This window comes from Schistocerca americana, chromosome 3 (assembly GCF_021461395.2).
Source record: "Schistocerca americana isolate TAMUIC-IGC-003095 chromosome 3, iqSchAmer2.1, whole genome shotgun sequence".
In the NCBI taxonomy this organism is placed as follows: domain Eukaryota; kingdom Metazoa; phylum Arthropoda; class Insecta; order Orthoptera; family Acrididae; genus Schistocerca; species Schistocerca americana.
In genome coordinates, this window is record NC_060121.1 from 652,090,560 (window position 1) to 652,118,364 (window position 27,805).

At 37.7% G+C, this 27,805-nt stretch overlaps 1 protein-coding gene across 1 annotated transcript in view; it reads right to left on the reverse strand.

Moving 5' to 3' along the window:
* LOC124606756 (peroxisomal membrane protein PMP34-like) overlaps positions 1 to 27,805 on the reverse strand; it is a 70,150-nt gene that overhangs the window by 23,093 nt on the left and 19,252 nt on the right. The window contains exon 4 of the mRNA XM_047138806.1: positions 5,755 to 5,906. Coding sequence (XP_046994762.1) covers positions 5,755 to 5,906 — 152 coding nt within the window. The remainder of the gene's footprint in view (positions 1 to 5,754; positions 5,907 to 27,805) is intronic.

Genomic DNA, 27,805 nt, shown 5'->3' on the forward strand with positions numbered 1-27,805 from the left:
CAGGGACAGCAGAGTAGTGAGAAGTCTGGATACTGCTATTTCTTTTATGTCCTCTTCACTGTACTTTGTGTATACACTGTTACTCCAAAGATGATGTACTGGGTGTGATCAAAAAGTAATGGGAATTTTTTTATTTTGTGGGCTTTATACATTGAATTTTCATTTTTTTATCTTGTTGGTACACATGTTCCTGATGTATGTTTGTATTTTTAGCTCTTTTGAATATTTGGTTTATTGTTGACACCTGAAAAGGTTACGTGGGTCTTCAAGTGTTCAGCAAATTTTTACTTTCGAAAAAGATGGATCAAAGAATTTACATTAACTTGAGCACCACATCTGCAAATGTTGACTGCGGCATTTGATGAATCTACTACAAGTAACACAAGAGTTCAGAAGTGGTATACACGTTTCAAAGAGGGTCAAAAAGACCCTGACGATGACGACCACCCTGGATGCCCTATCACATCAATTGTTGATGACAATATGGAACTACTAAAGAAAATAGTTCTGGAAAATTGCCACATCACCATCAGAGAGGGTGCTGATGATGTTGACGTATCCTCTGGCTCATACCAAGCAATTTTTTCACATGTTTTGGGCATGAAATGTTTAGCAGCAAAGTTTGTTCTGAAATTGTTGAATTTTGACCAAAACATACATCACGTAGATGCTGCTCAGGAATTGCTGATTGAAGTCAACGACCCAGTACTTCTAAAGAAGATTATAAACAGTTGGCAAAATATGGCTATACAGATATGATGTAGAAACCAAGGCCCAATCATCCCAATGGAACCTGCATGAAGAGCTGAGGCCAAAATAATCCAACAAGTTCAATCACATGTGAAGGTTCTTCGCAATGTTTTCTTCAGTTACAATGGGGTAGTGCATTGTGAGTTCATGCCTTGTGGTCATATGGTCAATAAAGAACACTATCTGGAACTTATGCACTGTTTGCATGTGGCAATCTGAAGAAAATGATTGCAATTGTGGCAAAACCACTCATTGAAATTGCGTCATGATAATACTCCCACTCACACCTCACTTGCTCGTTATTTATTTATTTATTTTTTTGGCAAAATATAAAACCACTAAATTACCTCAACAACTGTATTCACCAGACATGGCTTCCTACCCTTCTTTCTGTAACTGAGGCAGAAGAGAACCATAAAAGTATGTCGTTTTGCCACCACTGATGAGATGCTGATTTGCTGAAGGAGCTGAACACCACAATGAAAAGTGAGTTCCAGCAGTGGCCTGCAAGATGGGAAAAAGTGCTGACACAAGTGTATTATATCTGATGGGGATTACCTTGAAGGAGAGAAAGTTGATATTAGTGTATAAATTAAGATCCTTTAAGAGACAAAAACCTCATTACTTTTTGATCACACCTCGTACATATTACATATATACTGTCTTATAGTGGATACAAACCTGACAAAGTGCAATAGCTGGAACTTGGTTATTCAATACTCTACATTACAATTCAATTATTATGTTATACAGTTATCAACATAAATATTTTTCTTTATATTAAATGTATGAATTGGCTGCAACAGAAAATGGACATCTGCACAATTCTATTATTTTATTACATGCTTATGTATACAAAAAAAGATTACAATAAATCATGCATATATATTGCAGGTTGAACTTATTGGGAAATGAATGGCAGTGTTTAAATAAATTGCTGCCCACTGAAATTGTGTAGTGAAGAAGATATACAATAAGTAGCATTATGGAGACAAATTACAACCCTCTTGTTCCTGTAAGTACAATTTAATGTTACAAACTCATGTTCTTTAACTTAAGTGCTTTCTCCAAGAGGCAACTTTTACCATCAACAAAAGATGCAACATAACCTACAGTGCCCTTGGTTGGCTATTGTGAAGAGGCACCTGTGCTCTTCACTAAAATCAGTAATGTAATTAAACAATTCTGAACCTGAAGCTGATTGTGTGAACCACCAAAACGTGTAGTGGCAAAATAAATAAGTGAATGATTCAGAAAACTGTTTTATTTGTATTTCACACTACAGTTAAGACTTAAGACTTGGTCTCCCTCTACAATTTTCACCTCCCTTTCATCCCCCCCCCCCCCCCCCCCCCTCCGCCCATGCCCTACCCTTTCCCAATTTTCCTCTGTTACCATATTAAATATACCTCAATGCCCGATAATTTGTCCTCCAAAATCTCAAATTATTTCTTTTCAAGTGTGCCCTAAAGCTCTTTCTCCCCAATTCCATGCAGTGTCCTTTCAGTAGTTACTCGAATTATCCATCTAATGTTCAGCATTCCCTGTAACAACACGTTTTAAGTTTCATTTCTCCTCTTGCCTGTATTGACTACCCTTAATATGAGGCTGCATCCCAGATAAGTACCTTTAGACAAGACTTCCTAACACTTAACTTTACATTTTGTTGAAAAACTTTCATAAATTTTTTTCTTGCTACTGCGTACCTACATTTTAATTACTTTTTCTTCAGTCATTGATTAGTTATTTTACTGCCTAAGTAGCAAAACTCCTCAACTACTTTTGGTGCATCATTTCTTGATCCAATACCATCACCATCACCCGATTTAATTCGCTTACACAACATTACCATTGTTTTATTTTTGTTTATGTTCCATAAACTGAGGTGAATCTGATCAAGAAGTGCAGTTTTTTAATACCAATTTGAAGTTTTAACTGTACAACCTTGAAGATGGTATATTCACATATTAATTTATTTATAATTCATAAATGCACTTATTATTTTAATTTGATTGTTGATTGCATTCACCTCACAAAGTGGGATAAATCCAATCACTCATTTATATCGTACAGCAAAAATGTAGTGAGTCTGATCACTATCTTGAATTTAAAAACAAAATATTGGTGTATTCACAACAACATATTCCATTTCCTAACACAAACAAGCTTACATACATACATTAAATTCTACATTCCTATTATAAAGACACTTGCATTGAAAAAAGCTAAAATACAAATTTCAGTCTCAGTAATTCTGTGAAACTATCAACATGAAAGATATTTACTCAATATCATGATCATCTATCCCTTCAAATATATATGCACTTCACCTATTTTCTGGCACAACATTTTTAATATTATGGGCTCTCTCTTTACCAATAAAAAACCAAATCATCTTTTCATAGGAAATTTCACTAGGGTGAAATTGTTTTTATTGAATTCTTGGCCATTTTTATTCTTCTCCTTGTCCATTCCTTCATTTTCATTCGACCAGTGCTGTTCTACATCACTGTTAGATGTTCTAGAGATAGGGATAGGTACCCATACCATCAAAGCAGTATTAACAAAGAACAAAAATTGAACAGTAGCACTCAAGATGTTCCTATGCAAGTAGTAATATTACAACTTACCAATTACACACAGGAAGTACCTGATGCCAGTAGAAGTTTTAGTACTGATGCATTTACTTCGTGAGTCCAGCACATAGTTACTGTCTCCTTACAGTGCCATTTGTTGGTATCTCGCACTCAGATATGCCACTGTTATAGACAAATCGGTCAAGAATTGACATTTGTCAACTGAGGTGTTCTTGTTAAGATGCCACACTCAGATATCCAAATGTTGAAAATTTGATTCACCTCATTTTACAGTTCAGTGTAATAATCTCTTTTCGAGACACCACCCGCTTTGACCAACTGCTCTTCCCAGTCCTTTGCCATCTCTGGCAGAATTGCAATGCCATCGGCAAATCCTGAAGCTTTTATTTCTCTTCCCTGAACTTTAATTCCTTTTTGTGATTTCTCCTTGATTATGCACATTGTCCTCAAATGCTTGGTTGTTCCTATAAGTACATCATATACAAAGTAATAAATAGCATTTTCCATAAGCAATCTTTTCCTGAAACTACGTAGCAAGTGTGATAAATTGTTTCTGAAAATTAATACTATTCTTTTACAAAAGGCCTTCACAAAAACTCCAAATATGCTCATAATACAAAACTTGTTCTTAACTATCTACTTTCTGCATTTTTATAAGGTAGTTTACCCGATGGCTATTTTAATCTGTCTGGACTCTGAAAATTGTTACGCACTTATCTGTACTAGCAAAATTTGGACTTAACTGGTTAGCTATTGACAGGAAGTGATCATTGTGTACTTTTCAGGAATCTGGTGAATCGCCAGTTTCAGTTTTCTGCAGCAGAAACGTGTTATTTTGTCCATAATCTTTCCATTCTTAATATTTTTATACAGTGCTTTTTTGTGGGAAAAAGGTGCTGGTACCCACAAAGAAGATGTTATTCTAGCAGCTTCCACAGTCCTCTGATGTACAATCGTCGTTTCTAGACCACTTCTTGCTTCTGCTATCAACTGCAGAATAATGAACTTGGAAGAGCCATGAGCCTACATATTTATTAGGTCTGAACTGAGGAGAGGAGGCCCTACCATCCCGATGAACAGCAATGCAGAAGTTGTCTATACAAGTTGAAGTTGTTATAAAATTCATTCGAGAGAAATTCATTTTACATTCGCTGAAAAATATTGCAACTATGCCCAAAATGTACTTCAGAAGAAATAGTATATCTGGTAATTCATTTTCTTGAGCACAGTTTCCTGTTTCCAATACCAACATATAAAACAAAAAGGTGTGGTGCCAGCTAGTACAGAATAAAACAGGAAATTTCATTTGCAAAGAAAGTGCCATCTACTGGGATATTTATAATACATTTTGCTCTAAATAAATCAAACACTTTTTGAAACAAAAAAGTGCCAGTACAAAGCACTCTTGTGTGGTGCAGAAAATTGCTTTCATCACAAAAGACTATAGGGTGACATTTGTATCCAAGAGTGCCCTATTCTCCTGGTAAAATGCACAGTTTTAACCTGTCTGAAGACATCCCTCAGCACTCTTAAATATTTTCTGTGGTGAAATTCCACAACTGAGCAGTGACTATCCCTCAGATTACAATTCAGCTTCTTTCTGCAGTTTTCGAGTGCTATTTCATTCCCAACAGATCACTTATTAGTACACTATTTTTAATTTTTATATTTTAATGAGAAATAGTTACAATAAATGTGATGGAATTGTAGGGACATTCTTTGAATTTTAGAATTCCTGTGAAACGTCTCTTGAGATTATTTACATAAATGTATGTACTCCAAGTGGACCTGTTAAGCCTAACCATTTCTATGAACTGATGTGTCATATCTGGAAATGAATAAGAAACATAAGGAACCTCAACACCTCTCTGATATCCCTCAATTTGACGTTATGCAGGAACAAAGCACTGAGTGTAGATTTCCTCCCCACTATCAACAACTACACTAAGTGTTGCATTGGCTGACAAATGATACAAGTTCCTTCAGCATCAAAGACTCGCAAGTGTGTTTTTCAGTTATTTCAGCTCTGACTTCCCTTCTCTGTGGCTGTCTATAAACATCTATTTTTTAATATTTTTTTTTAGCATTCTGTTGGGAAAATACAGACTATAGTATGCTGAGTATGTGTAAAGTTACCATTTTTTAAATCCCTGTGTCAAATGGCATAAAAACAAGTAACAATCAACAGAACAGCCCACAGAAACTAGGAGAAACTACTGGGTCCTACGGTTTCCCAATTTCGGTAAGCACTTGGGCTTAGCAAAACTGTCAATAAAAATATGGACAACAGGAATGACATATTTATTGATAAAGACATTAACACAAATGTATTCACATTTCACTACTGCAGATAAAAGTATTAGTGAACCCACCACACCAGTATGAACATCACTAGTTATTTACTCACCAGCTACGGATCCAAGAAGCAAGTCTCTCACTGCACTGTGCTGTACAGGATGAACTTTTGTTCCCTTAAGGCCATGGAATGTGTAAAAATACACAAAATTTGAGGCACACAGGCTCTCCAAGACAGGAACCATGCCACGATACAACGTACAGCTAAACAAAGCACCACACACAAATAAGATGACTAATAACAACACAACATAAAAGTAATAGGAAGGTGTGTATTCTTATTAATCAGATAGTAATAGGGGTTACTAATAATAAAAAAGAGGTCTGAAAGATATGTTTAATATAAACACAATGATCAAGCACCAATTTTTCTTCAATCTACAGCTACTGATCAGTCATTACCAAGCAAATGTACTATCTCTTCACCTGCTGCACTTACACTACCATTTTTCACATAAAAAAAGAAAATCATACCCATTAAAGAAACAGCTCACAATAGGATCAATTGAAATTTTAAACAATTCTCCACATAATTCACTTCATTTTGAATGAACTGAAAAACTTTGGGCAAGTGGTTGTCGACTGAAGCTCTGGGAAAGATGTAACCATATTTAAACTCCACAATATCTTACTGAAACGAAAACAGGAGAAGCTCTAAGCTTTAAAAATATAATGGCTTTGACTTAAACTTCACGGAATGAGCATACTTCATCTGATACAGGTTAACATCCTGTAAATTACATTTTTGCTTTTACAAGATAGTTTTGACACGGAAATTGTGGCCACTATGCTTCGTTTCTGCAATTACCAAAAATAAATTATCCAGGCAATAGGAAAAATGTATCAAATGGCATTTTAGTAACAAAAATGTGATTTTTTTCTGTTGAGACAGGAAGAAGTAAATTAGCCAGTGAATCACTGTGTCACAGTTCTAAAAATTATGACAATGTATTGAATTTTTTCACATATTTTACACTAATACTTCCTCTTAAGAGTCTACCATAAAAAACTGTAATCATATGGAAATGGGCTAAGGCTGCTATAAAAGTACCAAATGAATTTTTTTTAAAATGTTAGACAATTAAATGGAAAGCAATACAGATGTAAACTTTATAAATCATGTCAAATGATATGAAACTACATTTAGAAGCATGATGAAGGCACAAGAAATACTGCACAAAAATTCATTCTGAACCATAGAAATAAACAGGATGAGCAGTTTTAAATTCTGAACATATAATTACAGGTAAGTATATAGGGGAGGTAACATTATCTTTAAAAAATAAAAATCTACTGGGTGTAACAAGAAATCAAACTGGAGTAATTAAAAATGATTCTAATATGATATTGGGACATCGATTCACAATAATTAAATCAGTTACTCGAAAAAGAATGCTTCCCAAATGCTCTGAAGTATTCCGTGCTAAATCCATTAATTAAAAAAGGTTCAAAGGAAGATGAAGAAAGCTTCTCGATAGCAAGTCTTCGGCCCAGTGACCACATACTACTTCGACACACATGAGAAAGATGTAGCATCATGGGGTTGTGCTGCCAAGTGGTTCAAATCATATTTCACAGGGAAAAAATCCTGCTCTCAGACTGGAAAATTATTTCTCGGAGAATCTCACCAGGTTCTATTTTAGGCCCAATCCTGTTTTTATTTTATACACAGTGTCCCAGGAGGAATGGTCAATACGAAGGGATTTGACAAGAATTATCATTCAAAGTACAAAGCCTAGTATACATTGGGTTTAAAATGCATATCTTAACACTGCCATCCAGCGACACCATAGTGGTGCTGCATGCGAAATAGTGGTCAACAGCCGGTGACACAACAGTGGTGTCACGTGCATGGTATCGCTCAGTGGATGGTGACACCAGAGTGGTGTTGTGAGCATAGTATCACCCAGTGGCCAACGACAGCACTTTGGTATCTTTTGCATTCTGTTGATGTTTTTTTGGGTAACAGTAAGTTACACACGTGAACAAGTTTTTTGTTTTTATAAGTACTTGTGCCGTTTCATCAAGGCAGACGAAAGAGACGATATGATTATTTATGACGAATGTGTGGACATCTTGTCTGATGTTCCGGACGACTTGGTCGATTGGGAAGAAGACATTGGATATAGTAAAAATGAAAGTGAAGCAGAAGCCTCAGAAGATAGTGAAATATATCCAAGAAGAATTCGGCGAACTCTACGGTTGCCAACTGATTCGAATGAATCAGATGAAGAAGACAGTTCACAGTGGTCAGACTTTGATTTGCCGAGGCCCAATAATAAATGGTTTGGGCTTGCTATCCTTATGAGAATTCTAAAAGAAGGCAAGGATCGATGATTATTGGTCAATGAATCTGTTGATAGACACACCGATATTTTGCAAATCGATGTCCCACAATCGATTTACGCAAATATCATCATTTTTAAATTTTTCCGACAACAACAATAAGCCAGACAATTCCGACTGGCTTTTCAAAGTGCAATTCGTAATTGATTATTTTTCCAAAAAGTTTAAATAAACAAATATTTGAAACAAACAAATTTTGTATATATTTACGTATGTGTATCTTCCAAACTCCACAAAAGTGGGGAAACAGGGTTGAGAACTTATGAGAACTAAGGATGAGATTAGTAACACTTAACAATTTATAATCTCCTGATAATGTCAAGAATGCCGGCAACAAGCCAAGTAATCCAAATTAGCACTGCCGGCGCCAGGCGAATTAATTTGTATGAGATGTGTGGATGGCAAAATGTTACGATCTACGAGCACTTGCTCAGTAGAAGAGATGTATTTCACAGTTGCGAATATGAACGAGTGTTCACAGCTCTCAAGGTAAGCACTTCAGTGCCCATATTTACTTAACTTTTTTTTTCAGTTCATACTACCATACACTGGGGAGAAGAGGAGTTTGTGGCACAACTTGACAAGAAGAAGGGACTGGTGGTAGGACATGTTCTGGGGCATCAAGGGATCACAAATTTAGCATTGGAGGGCAGCATGGAGGGTAAAAATCGTAGAGGGAGATCAAGAGATGAATACACTAAGCAGAGTCAGAAGGATGTAGGTTGCAGTAAGTACTGGGAGATGATGAAGCTTGCACAGGTTAGGGTAGCATCATGGAAAGTTGCATCAAACCAGTCTCAGGACTGAAGACCACAACAACAACACATACTACCACCTTACAAAATATGAAAAGCAAAGAGATTGCAGTAGAAGAGATTTGTATCACACTATTGAAGGTGACGAGATACTCATAGCTCTTAAGGTATATATTTTACAGCATCCGTTTTGCTTTGAATGATTATGTCTGTCATATCCTCCAATACTGACCATTCATCCTGGGACATCCTCTATAAATAATTTACTCCTGAATATTGCTTTCTACTCTGTTTCATTTGTAGATGATATCTTCCTAATTGGAAAGCGAAACCAAAGAACGAATTATCCTGAGTCACCAGCACCCTAAACAGCTTAGAATTTTGGCTTGATCTAAGAGGATAAAAATTGAACATGATAAACACTCAACTAAACCAGTTTAAACTATCATAAACAAACAACCTCCAAACTACCCATAAAAATCAGTTTATTTATTCTTTGCCCATGGACTCCCGCTGAAAATCCAGCTGAGAGTATTGGGTGTGTCATACAATAGCCTATTAACATCAAACTTAATTTCAATATATATATATATATATATATATATATATATATATATATATATGAAACAAATGATTAAACAGAAATAGTCCATAATCATACAAAGGTTTTACATGTTTCACATTATACGTACACACAAATCAAAAAAACATACAGTAATTTCAGTAATGATATATTTAAACACCATCTTAGTATTCACTCAAACTGTATATACATTTCTCTGTGAGATATAGTTTCAAATGATTTTTAAAACATTTTAGATCTGTTTCTTTTTTAATGATTTTGGGGAGTTTATTAAAAAACCTTTTGCCTGCTTCTTCTGGGGCAGTCATAGACAGTTTTAGATTTCTGTTTATCATGTAGTAATTTTCATTTCCTCTTGTACTGTGTTTGTGCACATCTTTATTTAGGAGGTGTTTATCACTTGACCTTACCACCATTATGCTTTGGTATATATACAGTGAATATACTGTCATAATATTATAGTGTACAAAAGCTTGCCTACAGGTCTGTCTTGGTGGTATTTTTGCAATGCATCTCACTGCCCTTTTCTGAATTGTGAATATTCTTTTTAGGTAGCCAGCTTGTGCATTTCCCCATATATGAACTGAATAAGACAAATGTGGGAAGACAAGTCCATAATACATTGATCTGAGGACTTTATCATCCACAGTCTTAGCTGTTTTATGCATGATGAAGATCTGTTTGTTTATCTTTTTACACAGTGCATCTATGTGCTCCCCCCATGCCAAATGTTTGTCTATTATAGTTCCTAGAAAATTTGTGCTGGTTACTTCTTTAATAGTCTTTCCATTTATATTAACATTTATATTATAATTTTCACTATGCTTGGTCTGAAATACTACATTCATTGTTTTAGACTGATTCATAAACAGGTTGTTTTGTGTTAAATATTTATTTGCATTTTCAATAGTCAGGAGTGCTTCCTTCTCAAGCTCCTCCTTTGTGTCAGCTGTGCAAATGATTGTTGTGTCATCAGCATACATTATAAGTTTCTGATTTATATAGCTAGGGAAGTCATTTACGTAGAGTATAAATAGTATTGGCCCAAGCACAGAACCTTGCGGCACACCGTGTTTAACTGTTTGTAATTCTGATATGTAGTTTGTTATATTTCCCCCACTAGTATGTCTGATTTCTGTGCATTGTTTCCTATTTGTAATGTATGATTTAAGTATGTCATAGCATTTTCCTCTAATTCCATTCTGATATAATTTCATCATTAATTTTGAGTGGTTCACACAATCAAATGCCTTAGATAGGTCCATAAAAATCCCACAAGTCTTTTGTTGCCTGTCAAGTAAATTAAGAATGTGCTCAATTATATCTGTTGATGCTGTTTTTGTTGACTTCCCTTCTCTGAAACCATGTTGTGATGAATGCAGTATACTGTACTTTGTTATAAAACTTACAATTCTATTCTTTATTATCATTTCATAGATTTTAGCAAATGTTGAGATCAATGATATTGGCCTGTAATTTCCTAATTCATCCCTGTTCCCTTTCTTAAATATTGGCTTCACTTTACTTACTTTCAGTGAATCTGGAAATATACCTTCTTCTATCGCAGCATTCAGCATGTGTGTCAATGGTTTTAATATACATTCTCTGCATTCCTTTATGAGATGTGATGTAACACCATCCAAGCCAGAAGAGTGTTTAATTTTAAGTTGTTTTATTAGGTCTGACACTTCTGCATCTGTTGTAGGTATGAAAACCATAGTATGATTTGTATGTGGGGGGTTTAACAATTTACTTACTGCATTTGTTTTATTTTTACTTATTAATTCATCTGCTACAGTAATATAATATCTATTAAAAGTATTGGCTACTTCTAGAGGGTTTGCGTTGCTTTTTCCACTCATCAGTGGGCAGATGTCCTCTGCCCGATTTGTTACTTTTCTTCTCTCTCCATTAATGAACGACCATAAACCTTTTGAGTAGTTCTTTCCCTTATCTATAGACATCCTGATGAATGATGCTTTAGTTTCTCTGATAAAACTACAGTACTCTTTCTTTTTTATTTTATACAGTGTGTTGTAGGCCTCATTATTTTTTTGTTTGGAGAGGTCATAATACACTCTCATATTATTTCTGGCAAGGATTACTTCTCCAGTCACCCAGCTTTTCTTTTTTTGTTGCTGTTTGACAAGCCTTTTACTAACAGGACATGTAACATCATAATAATAATTGAATAAAGAATAAAACTGGTTCCATTTGGTGTTTGCATCTTTAGCTGCATATATTGTTTCCCAGTTTTCTGCCTCTAACATCTTTTTTAGCAGATTTATGTTATGTGGGTAGTTCTGTCTTCTCATCTCCCATATCTTCTGCACTGAATCACTAGTCTTTATATTTATGTCTATCATGATTGCAAAATGGTCTGCTAATGTGGAGTTTATTACCTGTGTGTCACAATAGCATGTAGGAATATTTGTTATTACATGATCAATAATAGTTTCACTATGCTTTGTTACTCTGGTTGGTTTATCTATTTTTATTTTTAGATTGTATATGCACAATAAGTCCAGTAGGGTCTTAGTATTGTCTGTATTTTTACTCGTGTCTATGTTCAGATCTCCTATAATGATCAAATAAGCATATGTTTTTGAGAGGTGTTGGATTATATCTTCCAGCTATTCAAAGAAGGTTTTAATTATACCATTTGGTGATCAATACAAACCTAATACACAACATAAATTCCCAGCAATTTTAGTTTCCAGTGCTGTAGCTTCAAAGCTCAATTCTATAGCATATTTTGTTATATTTATGGCTTTAGTTGATTTATAGTTAGAAAAAATGGCAACCCCACCACCTTCATAGGAAGTTCTGCAAAAACTGGCTACTTTCACATAATTCTTCAAGTTGTAAATTCCTATGTGATTTTCTTTTAGCCCATGTTCTGTAACTACTAGAATGTTTGGCCTATACTCCTGTAATATTACCTCTAGTTCCTCTGTTTTATTGTTTATGTATTGAACATTTTGGTGAAGTATTCTAATAGTTGGCTTTAAATGTAATAGTTCCCCTTCCTGTAATATACTAAGCACTTCACTTGCTCCCTTTGCTTCTGGTACTATGCAGTGATTTTTTTCAGTTTGTGTCATTAAACCAGGATCGTATCTTTGTCCGGTGTTTATATTCCTCTCCCTATTGTCACACTGGTATTTAAGATGGACAGTTTTACTTACATCTTTTTCCATGATCTCTTTCTGCTTACTCGGTACCATAAAAAATCCTCATTTAGTGTAGCAGGTCTCCTAGTTCTCAGGCATCTGTCTTGATTGGAAGCTGCTTCTGCTGTTGATCTCCCAGGCCTCAGGCACCTCTTCTGTGTGGTTGCTGTTGCTGGTGGCTCCTGTGCTCCCCGACTTGGTGACTGCCCTTCTTTGTTAGCTGCTGCGGCTAATGACCTTTGTATGTTTTCCTCACATGCATTTTCATTGCCTTGAGGTAGTATTATGGGGTCTGCTGTTCTGGATGCTGTTGCTGATGACGACAGCTCTGCTGATGATTATGGTGATTCTGCTGCTATTGGTTTATCTGACACTGCTGGTGAGAATATCTGAGCCTTTGCTGCTGCTACTGGTGTTTGTTGTAGCTCTACTGCAGATAATGATGGTTCCACTGTTACAGACAACTCTTGTTTTGGCGGAATTGGGATTGGAGACACTTCCATTACAGATGACTCATTAATAAATTTAAGTATTTCGGCACTAATAATCTTTTTCCCTTTTACGTTCATGTGGAGACCATGTCTTGTGAAGTGCTCTCTTTGAACACTGTTTATCTCTACGAAAGTCGTATTGTGGAAACCTCTACATATTTTCTCAAATAGCCTGTTTGCTGTAACAATCTCGATGTTTACGCACGAGTTTTCCATCAGATCGTGCCTCCTGGGGATACTAACAATGTAGAAATGCACTCGAGGCATCCTTTTGATTGTTTCCTTTAGGATTCTCGTTGCACGCCAAGTTTCATTACAGTAAACATCATTTGCGCCTCCTATTATGATGCAGCTGTTACCCGTCGTTAATATGTTGTCACTGTTTTTCAGAATTTCGCGTAATGGCGCGCCTGGTTTGATGATGCCCGTTACATTAAGGTCTGGGTGATTTCTTCTCATAATTTCCGTAACTCCTCTCCCATGACTATCTGCAAAAATATATGTCTGTTGCTTGTATCCTTGCTTATGCATAACGTGGTTGTTTACTTTTTTTTCCTTACGAATATTTACCTTGTGTTTTTCTCCGTTTAATCCACTTGTATATTTTTGTGTGGATAGTTTGTTCATATTTTTATCCATAGATGCACTATTAACACTTTCTTTTCTTGCATTTAATTCACTTGTGTCTTTTAGAGTGATCAGTTCGTTCATATTTCTAGTTACAGTCGTACTGTTTACACTTTGTACATTTGGTTGTGCATACCTACGAATTTTATGGCTAGCATTAATGAGATCTTGTTACCTTGACGATTCAGACAGTTCCCGTGTGGTTAGTACCAAATTTTCCATTGTTTTTATATATTTTTTTATAATGTCAAGTTCTTTTTGAAGTTCGTTATGCACGCTGTCTTCTATTCCCGCGTAGCACTTTTCACTCGCGATCTCGCGGCCGTTACACTCTATGTCACATTTACACTGTATTTGTAAATCTTCTTGAGCGTAACAGCGTGAATGGCACCATTTATGTTTAAACACGCATATTCTAACTCCATTTAGCACTGTTTCGTCACAAACAATACACTTGATTGAAATTAAGTCCTCAAAAACTGCAGAGCGGTTTAAAGTTACGTGTACACTTGCCGCACATTCTATCAAATCCCTGGTGATATCTGTAAGAAAATTATTGTCATGGTCTTATATACAGGGTGTCCCATTTATCTTGACCACCCTAAATAACTGTTTGTCCAGAGCAAATTACAAAATATTTCAAGCAAATGTTTATTAGCCGTCAGGGGGACATTAATCAGCATGATTGCCTTTGTTTTAGCTTTGTCTTTTTACAAAGATATGAACAGTGGTATGACTTTTATAAATGGCACCCTGTATTTTTTATTCAGTATTTCATTTCCTCCCCTAAAGACCTATTCAAAAATGTATCACAGTGTACCATTCACTGAAACACAACATTATTAATTACATCACACATACTGACTTTGCGCCCGGGATCACAAACTCTTCCACTTGCTGGAGTTGTCAGAAAATAAATTAAAACCAAGTAAAAACATAACATGAAATTGACTGACTCTCCTGTACCATTGCCCAGAAGTAGAACATGCAAAGGTGCTAAAAGTGGTGACACTGGACACCAATACACTGGTGCACTCATCGAATGAAAGAATTATTTACTACTTCCAGTGCTGCCTGCTGCAGAGAATTACAAGCAAGCACAATACATTCCTGCATTTCCTCTGGAGTTGTTGGAATATCACGATAGACATAATCTTTAATGCATCCCCAAAGAAAAAAGTCCAGACTTGATTATTTGATTGTAAAACTGGAAAGCTTTATTTGTGGAGTTTAGAACTTTACTTCAAGTTAAGTTTTTACAATCTGTCACAATGCCCAAATATGGGAAACTCAGGTTGTCCTTGTCTACTTACCTTCATTGCTATTCTTCAATTCACTGACAGAGCAAAATCCTCAAATGTGATTGTTCTATATATTCAGTTTTTCTCGGACTTCGTTTTATATCCCCGGGTCATAACATTTTCAGTGAAAACAATTGCTTTCGATTCAGATACATAGCACTCCTTATTCCTTTTCATTATATGTTCACTCTCCGCTTCCTACTCTACAACTGACCTCTTCCGCAGAGCATCTTCACTTTCTCAATCAGTGGCTTAAGTACATTTCTTCTATAAATACATTCCAAGATTTGGATCTTGGTACAATGTTGCAGGCTTTCTTGATGTCTAAGAAGAATAGCATAATGCTTCTTTTTTTTCAGATACTTTTTGAGTAGTGTTCAAAAAATATTCAAATGTGTGTGAATACCCAAGGGACCAAACTGCTGAGGTCATCGGTCCCTAGACTTGCGCACTACTTAAACTAACTTACGTTAAGGACAACACACACACACACACCCCAATACCCGAGGGAGGACTCAGACCTCCGACGGGAGCAGTCGCGCAATTTGTGACATGGCACCTCTAACCACGTGGCCAAACTGCATGGCAAATAGTGTTCCCGTCAGAAAGATCAGTTCTATTGTACTCCTGCTTTTCTTAAACTCTTGCTGTTCTTCTGCTAGGAGAATTTCAATTATCCTTCAAAGTATGTTTTCTAGATCTTCTCCAAAATTTTTTATCCCTGTGAAAGCATTGTTACACCTCTGTAATATTGAGGTAGTTTCCTATTACCTTTTTTGAACAATGGTATAGTCACACATTTAGTCCAAACATCAGACCTGATTCTCTCTCAGGGATCTTATTCTACCTCCAGATTGTGTTTAACAGTCTGGACAGCCAATGGATCAAGTATGTTTCTGCCGCCTTGATCATAACTGCCTTTAATTCACCAACTCCTCTAGACTTTTTATGTTCATGCTTTTCAGAGCTTCCACTGCTTCCAACCAACTTAGTCATGATTCTTCTTCGTCACTTCCATTCTTCTCATAATACTCAGTCTGCATCTCATTATCATTCAAGCTGCTTTCATGCCTTCATACGAGGGTTTGCTGAAAGAAATCTCCATTATTAATTGAATACCTGCCGTGTCTCTAACTAGACCTCCCTCGATAACTTTTATGGTGTCTTAGCATTTCCTTTTATTCGTTATTTCCTTATACAGTAGTTTCTTATTGCTACAGTAGTCTTCTTTGGGCATCTGTAAATTACTACCAATATTTGTTTTCCTCCTCAGTTACTACTTGTTTTACAGTTAGTTTTTGCTGTCTGTATTCTTGGGTCAATTTTTGATGTCTTCGTCATCCCTACACTCCTCTAACACCCCCCCCCCCCCCCTCTCCCTCCCTCTCTCTCTCTCTCTCTCTCTCTCTCTCTCTCATATTTTTTACTTTGGTTTCTCACATGTATTTCATTCTTTACCCTTTTGTTCCACAACGGTGTTCCCTGTTCTCTCACTCTAGTGCTTGTCTTCCCACAGATCTTTGTTGCTTCACCAATAAAGACAACCTGAAACACTTTCCATTCTTCATCACTTCTTGTTGCCCTGATACATCACAAGCTATGCTTACCCAGACAGACAGACCACAAGGGCACCAGATGTTACTGCATGTGCAATATTAAAGTTCACAAAGTAACATAACATGTATTACAAGTCCCCCTGAGTATTTCACATATTCAGATACTTTGTGATGATGCAGTAATACACAAACTGTTGAGAGATACTGTATTGACCAGAATCAAACTAGGCTAGGAATGAGTCAAGAATCGGTGAGACTGGCTGACTGGCCAAGGACATCACACAGAGTCACTGGAGAGTAAATAGGTGGACAACAACAAGAGGAAGACACACAACAGAGGTGGTACAGAAGAATACCAGGTCCAGCAAGTCAACCAAGATTGAAACATAAGACATAGCGAATTCAGACCAAGACAACAAGGTGTAGCGAGATCAATACAATACACAGGGAAATCATGACTAACTGCGGAGCTGCTGCACTGCTGGCTTTAAAGGGCCGTCGCAGGCACTGATAGGATGGCAAAGTGGGCATGGCCTTTAGGCAGCCCTTGCTGCAGGGACACTGATCCCCACACATGAAGCAGCACCGTCTAGCGGCTGTCATCAAGTTCCATACCTTCCGGCAGGCCTTCAAAATCACCGGCAATCAAATGTCACACTGACTATGACTTTATGCTCTTACACTGATATGAGAGGTAGTTTCTTTACTTTTGCCAGTCATGTGCAAAATCTAACACAGTTAGAGCAGTTACTATTTGTTGCCTATTTTTCTGAATAATTTTTCCTACTGTTTTGATTGGTTTTATCATAATGGAAATTAAAAGTATTGATACTGTGTAAGACTGATACAGAAGAATAACAGGTCCAGCAAGTCAACCAAGATTGAAACATAAGACATAGCGAATTCAGACCAAGACAACAAGGTGTAGTGAGATCTCAATACAATCCACAGGGAAATCATGACTAACTGCGGAGCTGCTGCACTGCTGGCTTTAAAGGGCCGTTGCAGGCACTGATAGGACGGCAAAGTGGGCATGGCCTTGCGGCAGCACTTGCTGCAGGAAGTAAAAGCCAAAGCAAATTCTAGTTAGACAGACACTGTGCAACACATGATGAGTAGTTAAGAGGGTGGAAGACTCGAGATTCAAAATTTAGATTTCTACTAACAACAGTTAGTAGCAGGACACTGAAATTTGAATCTCTGCTGTTGAGCCACAGTATTCTATAAACCTTTTCCTTCGCCACTCATTCCCGCAGCCAGTCCTCATACTGAAGTTTCCTTCCTATATTTCTCACTTGAATTTCTTTTTACTTACTATTCAAGAATTATTTAATGAACTTTGAAAGGTTGACGTTATAACACTTATTACCATACAATTTTGAACATTATTTTGAAATATTCTTATGATTTGTTGTGGATGATGTAGCATTGCATGCTAACGATAACGAACAAGACTATTCGTTACAAACAGGAAATTATTTTTACTTCTGTGTCACAGGTACATAGTTTTACCAGCCAAACCAATTTGTCACTGAAATACATAAACAGAACAGTCTAGTGTGAACAATATGCTATGCGAAGATAATACTTTCATTGTGTGAGAAAATGGGGAAACAGAAGGGGACAGGAATTTTCAGTGTGGCCAAATATTGTTGAACAATGGAACATTAAGAATGAAATTACAATATTATGAAAAGTGTAGATTGCTGCTCACGATATAGATGAGACATTGAGACGCAGACAGGCACAATGAATAGACTGCTATACAATGAATAGACTGCTATACATTTAAGCTTTCATCCACAATGCTTCTTCTGAAACAGGCAATGCACACGTTCACTGTCTCCAGCAGCAGTGTGGTCTGACTGCAGCTGCGTCCGACAGGAGCAGCTACCTGGCATGGGTGGTGGGGGTCGAGACGACGATAGGGTGGGGAGAGGAGGGAGAGCAGGGGAGGGGTGGGGGCACATGTAGTGCCACTTCTGGGGACATGCATGGATGCAGTGGAGACAGAATAGGGCTACAAGATTCAGTCGGGGGAGGGTATGGGAACATAAGGTATATAGCATGGATAATTACCACTTGCGCAATTCAGAAAAGCTGGTTATGGTAGGATGTATCCAGATGGTGGAAACTCTGAAGCGATTACTGAAGTGAAGCACATGGTACTGGGCAGAATGTTCAGCAACTAGGTGGTCCACCTTCTCTTGGCACCAGTTTGTTGCTGGTCATCCACGTGGCCAGACAGCATGTTGCAATGCCCACGTAGAAAGCCACACATTAGCTGTAACTTAGTTTGTACATCACGGGGCTGCTTTCACAGGTAGCCCTTCCTCTGATGTGATAGGAGACACCTGTGGCCAGACTGGAGTAGGTGGTGCTGACAGAATGTATTTGACAGGTCTTGCATCTAGGTCTATTGCAGTGATACGGAGCAAGGAAATGGGAGCAGGGTCGGAACAGGGACAGCCAAGGGTATTCCATAGGTTTGAAGAGCAGTGGAAGACCACTGTGGGAGGGGTGGGAAGGATAACGGATACAATATTCCTCATTTTGGGGCACAAGGAGAGGTAGTTGACATGCTGATACAAAATGTGATTCCGTTGCTCCAGTCTTGAGTGGCAGTGAGAAATTAGAAGAGTGCTCCTTTGTATCTGGATGGTGGGTATGTGAGAGATTCTAGATGACTGGACAGCCACAACACAGGAAATCTGTTTCTGTACATTTGAAAGGGTAATTTATGTCTGTGAAGGTATCAGTGAGAGCCTTGGTATATTTGGAGAGGGACTGTACATCTCTGCAGATGCGATGACCACAGGTTGCTAGGCTTTATGGAAGGGAGTACTTGGTACTGAATGGGTGGCAGCTGTTGAAGTGGAGGTATTGTTGGTAGTTGGTAGGTTTGATATGGACAGAGGTACTCACACAGCCAACTTTGAGCTGGATTTCAATGTTGAGAAAGGCACTTATTCGGTTGAGGAGGACCAGATGACTGGATGATATGGTGTCCCCATCCTCACTCCAAATCACGAGGATGTCTTCAATGAATCTGAATACAGTGAGGAGTTTGGGATTTTGGGTGGTTAGTAAGGATTCCTCTAGCTGGTCCATGAAGAGGTCGGCATAGGATGGTGCTACGTGAATGCTCATTAGAATACCATGGATTTGTTTGTTAGGTGATGCCTTCTAAGAAGTAATTGTGGACGAGATACAGTTCGTCATGGTGACCAGGAAGGAGGTTGTAGGTTTGGAGTCAGCAGGGTGTTGGGAAAGACAGCGTGCAACAGCAGCAAGGTCATGTACACGGGGAAGTTAGAATAGAGGGAGGTGGTATCAACAGTGACGAGTAAGGCACCATGTGGTAAAGGAACAGGCACTGTGGAGAGTCACTGCAGGAAATGGTAGCTGTCTTTTACACATTCCAAGTTCCTCCAGAACCTCAACAGATTCTCCCTCATTCGCTTCACCTGGTTGTCCTTAGCCCAACATGCCATCTTCCTCGATGTTAACCTCCACCTCAAGCATGAAAACACCAGTACCTTCGTCCATATCAAATCTACTAACCACCAGCAATATCTCCACTTCAATAGCTGCCACCTGCCACCTATTCCATACAAAGCACTTCCATAAAGCCTAGCCATATATAGTCGACACATCTGTAGTGATGAGCAGTTCCTCTCCAAATATATCAAGGGTTTCATTGAGGCTTTCACACACCGAAATTACCCTCCCAAACTTGTACAAAAATAGATCCCCCACGCCTCGTCACATAACCACTGTCTGGCCACAAAGAAGCACTCTTCTCATGACTCAGTACCACCCAGGACTTGAGTAAATAAATCACATTCTCAGCCAGGATTTCAACTACCTCTCATTATGCCCTGAAATGAGGAATATTGTACCCACTATATTCCCATTGTGGTATTCTGCCACCCACTGAACTTGCACAATATCCTTCTCCATCCCCACTCCACCCCTGCTCCCAAAACCCTTGCCTCATATTTCTGCAATAGACATATGTGCAAGACCTGTACTATATATTCTCCCGTCACCACCTACTGTCTAGTACAGGTATTTCCTGTATCATCAAAGATAAGGCTACCTGTCAAAGCAGCCATGTGATCTGGGTTAGCTGCAATAAATAACCAAACACCATCTGGATCACAACTTTTCTTTACAACCGATTTCAGTCTGCAATGAATATCATCTTCAGGTCTAGGTTGGAACAAAAAGGCAAAAACAACAATGATTTTACAGAAGTGTGATACTATGAACACCTGTCTCATGAATAGTAGAAATGCCAACAAAATATTTTGAACTCGCACATATCTGGTGCTGCAAAGTGCAGCTTATCAACATTGTGTAAAACAAACATAAAAAACAATGATGTGGTGCGTAGAAAAATTTTATATCACATGACATGTGCATAAGTCATTGCTGATTACATTAAAACAGTGTAAAACGATTTCTTAATAGGAAATTATATAAAAAATTAATACATAATCAGACTTAATGGACATGTTAATGTAGCAAATTTCGCCTGGAATGGTATGTTACACAACAGTAGATCAAAAACAAATGTTATAAAAATACTCACAGGACACTGCATTTTTGTTCTTGTTTATATAATTTTTAAAAAATTTAAAAAACCAATGCAAAATTGCCAAAATTTATCTGAGACTTCATTTTAATGGAAACAGCCTGAGAGTTCTCACTTTAATTTAAAAAAAGGGGAACAAAAAAGAGTCTAATTATGAAATAAAATCTTAGATTGTGTTCGGTAATTCTGCACTGGCTTTTTAATTTTTTTTAAATATGTAAACAAGAACTAAAATCTTCGATGCACTGTGTCCTGTCAGTATGCTTACAACATTTTTTTTTAATCTGCTATTGTGTAATGCATAACTCCTGCTGAAATAGTAACCAACAGTAAGTCATCAAGTAAAACAAAAGAATTATCTGGCATTCCCCAAAATAGTGTTATAAGCCTTCTGATATTCCTGTTCCCCATAAAGAATATAGGAGACAATCTGAGCAGCCCTTTCAGACTGTTTTCAGGTGATGCTACCATTTGTCATCTAATTAAGTCATCTGATGATCAAAACCAACTGCAAAATGATCTAGATAAGATACCCGTATGATGCAAAATGTGACAACTGATTGTAAATCATAAGAAGCGTGAAATCATCCACACGAGTTCTAAAAGAAATCACAAAATTTTGGTTACACGATAAATCACGCAAGTCTAAAGGTTGTAAATTCAACAAAGTACTTAGGGATTGCAAATACAAATAACTTAAATTGGAAAGATCACTTACACATTGTTCTGGGTAAAGTAAAACAAAGGTTGCAATTTAATGGAAGAGCACTTAGATAGTGAAACAGGTCTACTGAAGTGACTGTTTATGCCTTACTTGTCTGCCCTCTTCTGGACTATTGCTGTGTGGTGTGAGATCCTTATCAGATGGGACTGACAGAAGACACCGAAAAAGTTCAAAGAACGGCAGCTCCTTTTGCATCATTGCAAAACAGGGAGAAAGAATCATCACGATAAAATAAGAGAAATCAGAGCTCATACAGAAATATTTAAGTGCTCGATTTCCCCTTGCACCATTCAAGAGTGGAATGGTAGGGAAACAGCTTAAATACGGTTTGATGAATCCTCTGCCAAGCACTCAACCGTGAATTGCAGAGTAATCACGTAGATGTAGAAGCATACTACATTAACGTGTCCTTTAAGTTTGATTTTTTTTTTTATTTCATTACATAAGGATAAATAGTTTTATATTATTTTAAGGTACTCATCTATGATTTACGCACATCCCATGACTACACAAAAATTTTTCTTCCCATCACATCATGGTGTTTCATGTTCATTTCACACTATGTTCACAAACTGCAATTTGCGGTGCCAAGTATGTGTGAGTTCGCAATATTTTATGGCCATTTGTACTATCCATGAGACAACTGCTCGTAAGATCATATTTCTGTAAAAGCATTATTGTTATTGCCTTTCTGTTCCAATCTAGACCTGAAGATGATCTGCAGCACAGTCTTGGTAAATAAGAAGTTGTGATCCAGACTGTGTTTGTCTACTTATTGTAACAAAAAAGGGTTTTGGATCCTAAAACATGGCTTCAGTTGTGAAATTTTCTGCAAACACTGCTTTCTACATGAGCATCATGACTAACTAGATGTCTGTCAGCATGAATGGCCACTTGCAAACTGGCCAAGAGACAGCTGGACTACCCAGTTGCTGAACATGCTGCCCAACACCATGTGTTTCACGTCAGTGACTGCTTCACAGTCTGTACCATCTGGATACTTCCTACCACCACCAGATTTTCTGAATTATGCATGTGGGAACTCTCCATGCAGTATATCCTACATTGTCTTAAATCTTCTGGCCTAAAACTTCACTGGTCCATATCCTCAAGCCACCAATACGCTTCCCTGCTCCCACTTTAGTACTAAATGGTCTTCTATTTCACCAATGCACCACTAGTCCCTTCTCTACTGCTCTCCTTTTCCACTCCCCTTACTCCCTCCCTCACCAATCCCCCAAACTTCTCGTGTGCACCTAGCAGCTCTACCCTGCTCCCAACAAGTTCCTGCACATTCTCACATGCAACACAAGGCCTTCCCCCACCCCTACTCTGCTATCCCTCACCCTCCCTGCCTCATTCCACTTCCTCACTCCCATCACCCACAGCATACTGTTGCTCCTGTCATGTACAGTTTCAGTTTACAGCTTGAACATTTAGCTATTTTTCTACATAATCACCATTTCTGTTGATGCATTTTTGTAGACGTTGTGGCAGTTTTTGTATGCTCATGTCATACCAGCTCATCGCCATGCTGTTCAGAAAGTTATGAACCTCTTCTTTCACCTCATTGTCAGAGCTGAATCTCTTTCCAGCCAAATGTTCTTTTAACCTACGGAACAGATGATAGTCATGGGGCGCCAAGAAGTCAGAACCATAAGTTAGGTGGGTGATTATGTTCCACTGAAACTGTTGCAGGAGAGCAACAGTTTGCCGAGCGATGTGTGCGCGAGTGTTGTCACGGAGAATGTGTACGCCCTTGCTCAACATTCCTCTTCCCCGGTTCTGAATTGCCTGTTTGAGTTTTTTCAGAGTCTCACAGTACCTGTCAGGGTTATTTGTGGTCCCAGTGATTCAGCTCTGATGACAAGGTGAAAGAAGAGGTTCATAACTTTCTGAACAGCATGGCGGCGAGCTGGTATGATAGGGGCATATGAAAACTGCCACAGCGTCTACAAAAATGCATTGACAGAATTGGTGATTATGTTGAAAAATAGCTAAATGTTCAAGCTGTAAATTGATGTAAACCATTGTAGAAATAAACAGGTCTATGTAAACCATTGTAGAAATAAACAGGTCTATGTACTTATAAAAAATAGGAGACCTTACTTTTGGGATCACCCTCATAATAATAAAATTATGATGTCCAGGTTCATAATTTTGCTCATATTATTACAGATTAGTAATTTGAATACTTAAATGCAATATATATGACAAATTGGAATTGCTTTGTTGTGGTACTGGCTTATATCTTTATGTATGAAATATCATACAGTGGGGTGGGCAGTTGGTCTGATTTATTTCAGATATAATATGGAAAAGGAGCTAGGGACTACGAAGAGGTTCTAAATATCCTGTTCTCCACAGAAGAAGATGATGAAACTTTGTCTGACACATTTGATACATGTCAGGAGCTTGAATTTGTACTTGTTCTGCCGAATGTTGGCGAGGACTGATAAAGATGATGCAGGTAGTGACGCATAAAGACAACCTGCCACTGTTGCTGGTTTAGAGAAGAAGGTTAAGAAGGTTCTGGGACACATTGCAGAGATAAGATCAGTAAATACTGACAGCCTTGTTGAAAATGTTACATCTGTATCCACGCAAGAGAAAAATACCTGCTGTTTCAAATCACGATCACGGTTTTGAGTTAGGAAAGCAAGATACCGAATAGAAGAAAGACTAGACTCTTCACAAAAATTTGAGGTATCTCGTGATCCTACACCTGATGTAATACATCTCCAGACATCAAACTTGACTCCAATAGATCTTTTTCGTAGAGTTTTTGATGCTGATTTGGTTGAGATTCTGATGAGAGAGACAGTAAAATATGCTGCTCAAAAGGGACACAACATACAAATAAGTCATGATATCTACAAATACATTGCTATTTTGGTGTTATCCGGAGATTGTATTGTCATGCATAGACATATGTACTGGGAGACCATACCTGACACAAACAATGTCCTTGTTTCGAATTCTATCTCCAGAAATACTTTTGACAAAATTCACAGATTCTTCGATGACAATGATAATGACAGCACCGAAAAATAAGAAAAAATTTACAAGGTTTGGCCATTAATTTCACATCTAAACAAGAAATTTCAAGACATCATAGAGTCTCTAGGGTCAACTTCTCCATGGATGAGGCCTTTGAGCCTTATTATGGCCACCACTTTGTGAAACAGTTTGTAAGAGGCAAACCAATTTGCTATGGTTTCAAATGGGGTGTTTAGCTACATCTAATGGATGGGTCATCTAAAGTGAGCCATATGTTGGAGCAAGTCAAAGAGATCCCCATAAGCCAATGGGACATTCTGTAGTTGAAAAGCTCTTTGTGGACTACATTCGTCAGAACAGCACAGTGTACATTGATAATTACTTTAACGTGCCCCTACTTGAATCTCTTACTTCAAATGGAACCAAATGCATACGAACCCTGAGAAATGACCACTTGGAGAAGGCACACATGCCAGATATAAAGAAGACGCTATTCATGTGTTATGTGATACAGAAAATTCTATCACACTTGTAAGATGGAACGACAATAGTCAAGTGACTCTGGGGACAAATGTACTGGATGAAGGTATATTAGGTTAAAGTAAATGCTTGAGGTGGAATAGAGACCCAAGAAAGAAGGTTTTCATACTACAGTCTTCCCTCATATAGGAATATAATCACCTCATAGGAGGGGTAGATCTTTTTGACAATCTACGAAGTCTATATTGCATTCGTATAAGATCACGAAAGTGGTACTGGCCAATGATCAGGTTCCTCCTAAATGGTGCTGTTGTGAATATGTGGATCCTATACTGGCAGCTAAATAATGTAAGCTTCATGTAATTTACCAGACGTATTGTATTTTCAATTCTGACTTCACCCAACATTGAAAAGCCAAGAGGTGTGAGGCCAAGATTTCTGTCACAGGTGCCAGAAGACATAAGATTTGATAATGCTGGACACATGATTGATGAGCACAACACACAAAGAAGCTGTGGGCAATGTGGTAAATGCACAAAATTTCACTGTGTAAAATTCGATGTGGGACTCCATCCAAAGTGGAGTTTCATTTAGTATCACTGGCGCTAAGAAGACTAAATTGTCCAATAAACTATTATTTTTGCCATTTGTCCTTTATTATTGTAATGTCTTACTTTATTCATGTAATGCAGTACAGTTATTTTGTTGATTCTACTATATGATTTTGCCATGTATATTTAATGTATAAATAAATAATGTAACCTTAAAATATAAATACAATGAACATTACAATACCTGGAAATTATTATTGTACTTTTTATTCATTTATTAATGTAATGAATGATAATCACGAAAAATTCAGCATATTACTTGTGATAAAATTGTGTAAGGAATTCTATCCCTTACTGCCCATCGTATGACGTATCATACCTCAATAATTTTATCCCTTACTGCCCACCGTATGGTATATCATATGTAAAAAAATTATGAATTTAAGGCTACCATCACAAATTAACATTCATAATGTGATAATTAACCCATGTGGGTGGTGGATGTTAAATTTTATCAAAATCTAAAAAAAAAAAAAAAAAAAAATATTAATTCTGGGATATAATGGGTTAATCCCTTAACCAACATTATTTCCTGCAATTCTTTCTCCTCTTATGTCAGATCAAGGAACCTCATATTTTGAATGCAATTTTGTCATTTCTAAAAATGGTTCAAATGGCTCTGAGCACTATGGGACTCAACTGCTGAGGTCATTAGTCCCCTAGAACTTAGAACTAGTTAAACCTAACTAACCTAAGGACATCACAAACATCCATGCCCGAGGCAGGATTAGAACCTGCGACCGTAGCGGTCTTGCGGTTCCAGACTGCAGCGCCTTTAACCGCACGGCCACTTTGGCCGGCTGTCATTTCTATTTATGTCTATACCTGACTTTACCCCTATCTTTCCTTTACCGTTAATTCACTTCAGTTATACGCATTTTTACAATTTGTGTAATACTCTTAATACTGAGGACGGAACAGGTAGATCAAATAACTGATGAGTAGGTACCAACATGAATAGGAGAGAAAATAAATTTATAGTACATCTTGACTAAAAGAAGGAACTGGTCAAGTTACCAAGGAACTGTTAATTTGGTACTGCATGTAAGTCTAAGGCAAAAATTTTTTAGAGAGAGACTTACGCATGATTACAATAAGCAGATTCAAACGGATGTAGATTGCACTAGTTATTCAGTGATGAACAGTATCACACAGGATAGACGCATGAAGAGCAGCATCAAACCAGTCTTTGGATCAAATACCACAACAACAACAACAACAACAACAACAACAACAATGTAACTCTTTCATAGACACTGCACTTTTGAGGGAGGAATCAAAAGAGACTTGCTCTTAATGATCAGTACACACAATAACGAATAATAAACCTAATAAAAAATAATCGGAGACAGAGGTTGTCAAATATCGGACATACATTGATCAACCAGAGCAATACAACCACCAACCTACTATCGATATAAAGCCATCTAAGCGATAGCACCATCATCTGGCAAGGAATGACTGCTAGTCAGACACACGCATGGGGCATGCAGTATTCGTGAGCATTCTGTCTGTGTGTAGTATGGGGAAGGCGCGATTTATCTGAATTTGATTGCGATGGCCTGGAGACTCAGCACAAGCATTTTGGTAACTGCTCAACTTTTCAGGTGGTTGAGGACTGCTGTGACGGGTATCTTCAACTTGTGGCCAAACCAAGTTGAAACAAAGTCCAGACATCATGGAACTGGGCGGCCATACCTCATTACAGACGTTGGACATTGTAGGCTGGGCAAACTGGTAAAACAGGACAGGCAGCGAACTATGGTGGAAATAACATCAAACTTTAATGCTAGGCAGAGTACAATTGTGTCTGAACACATAGTGCATTGAACGCTCCTAATGATGGGCCTCTGGAG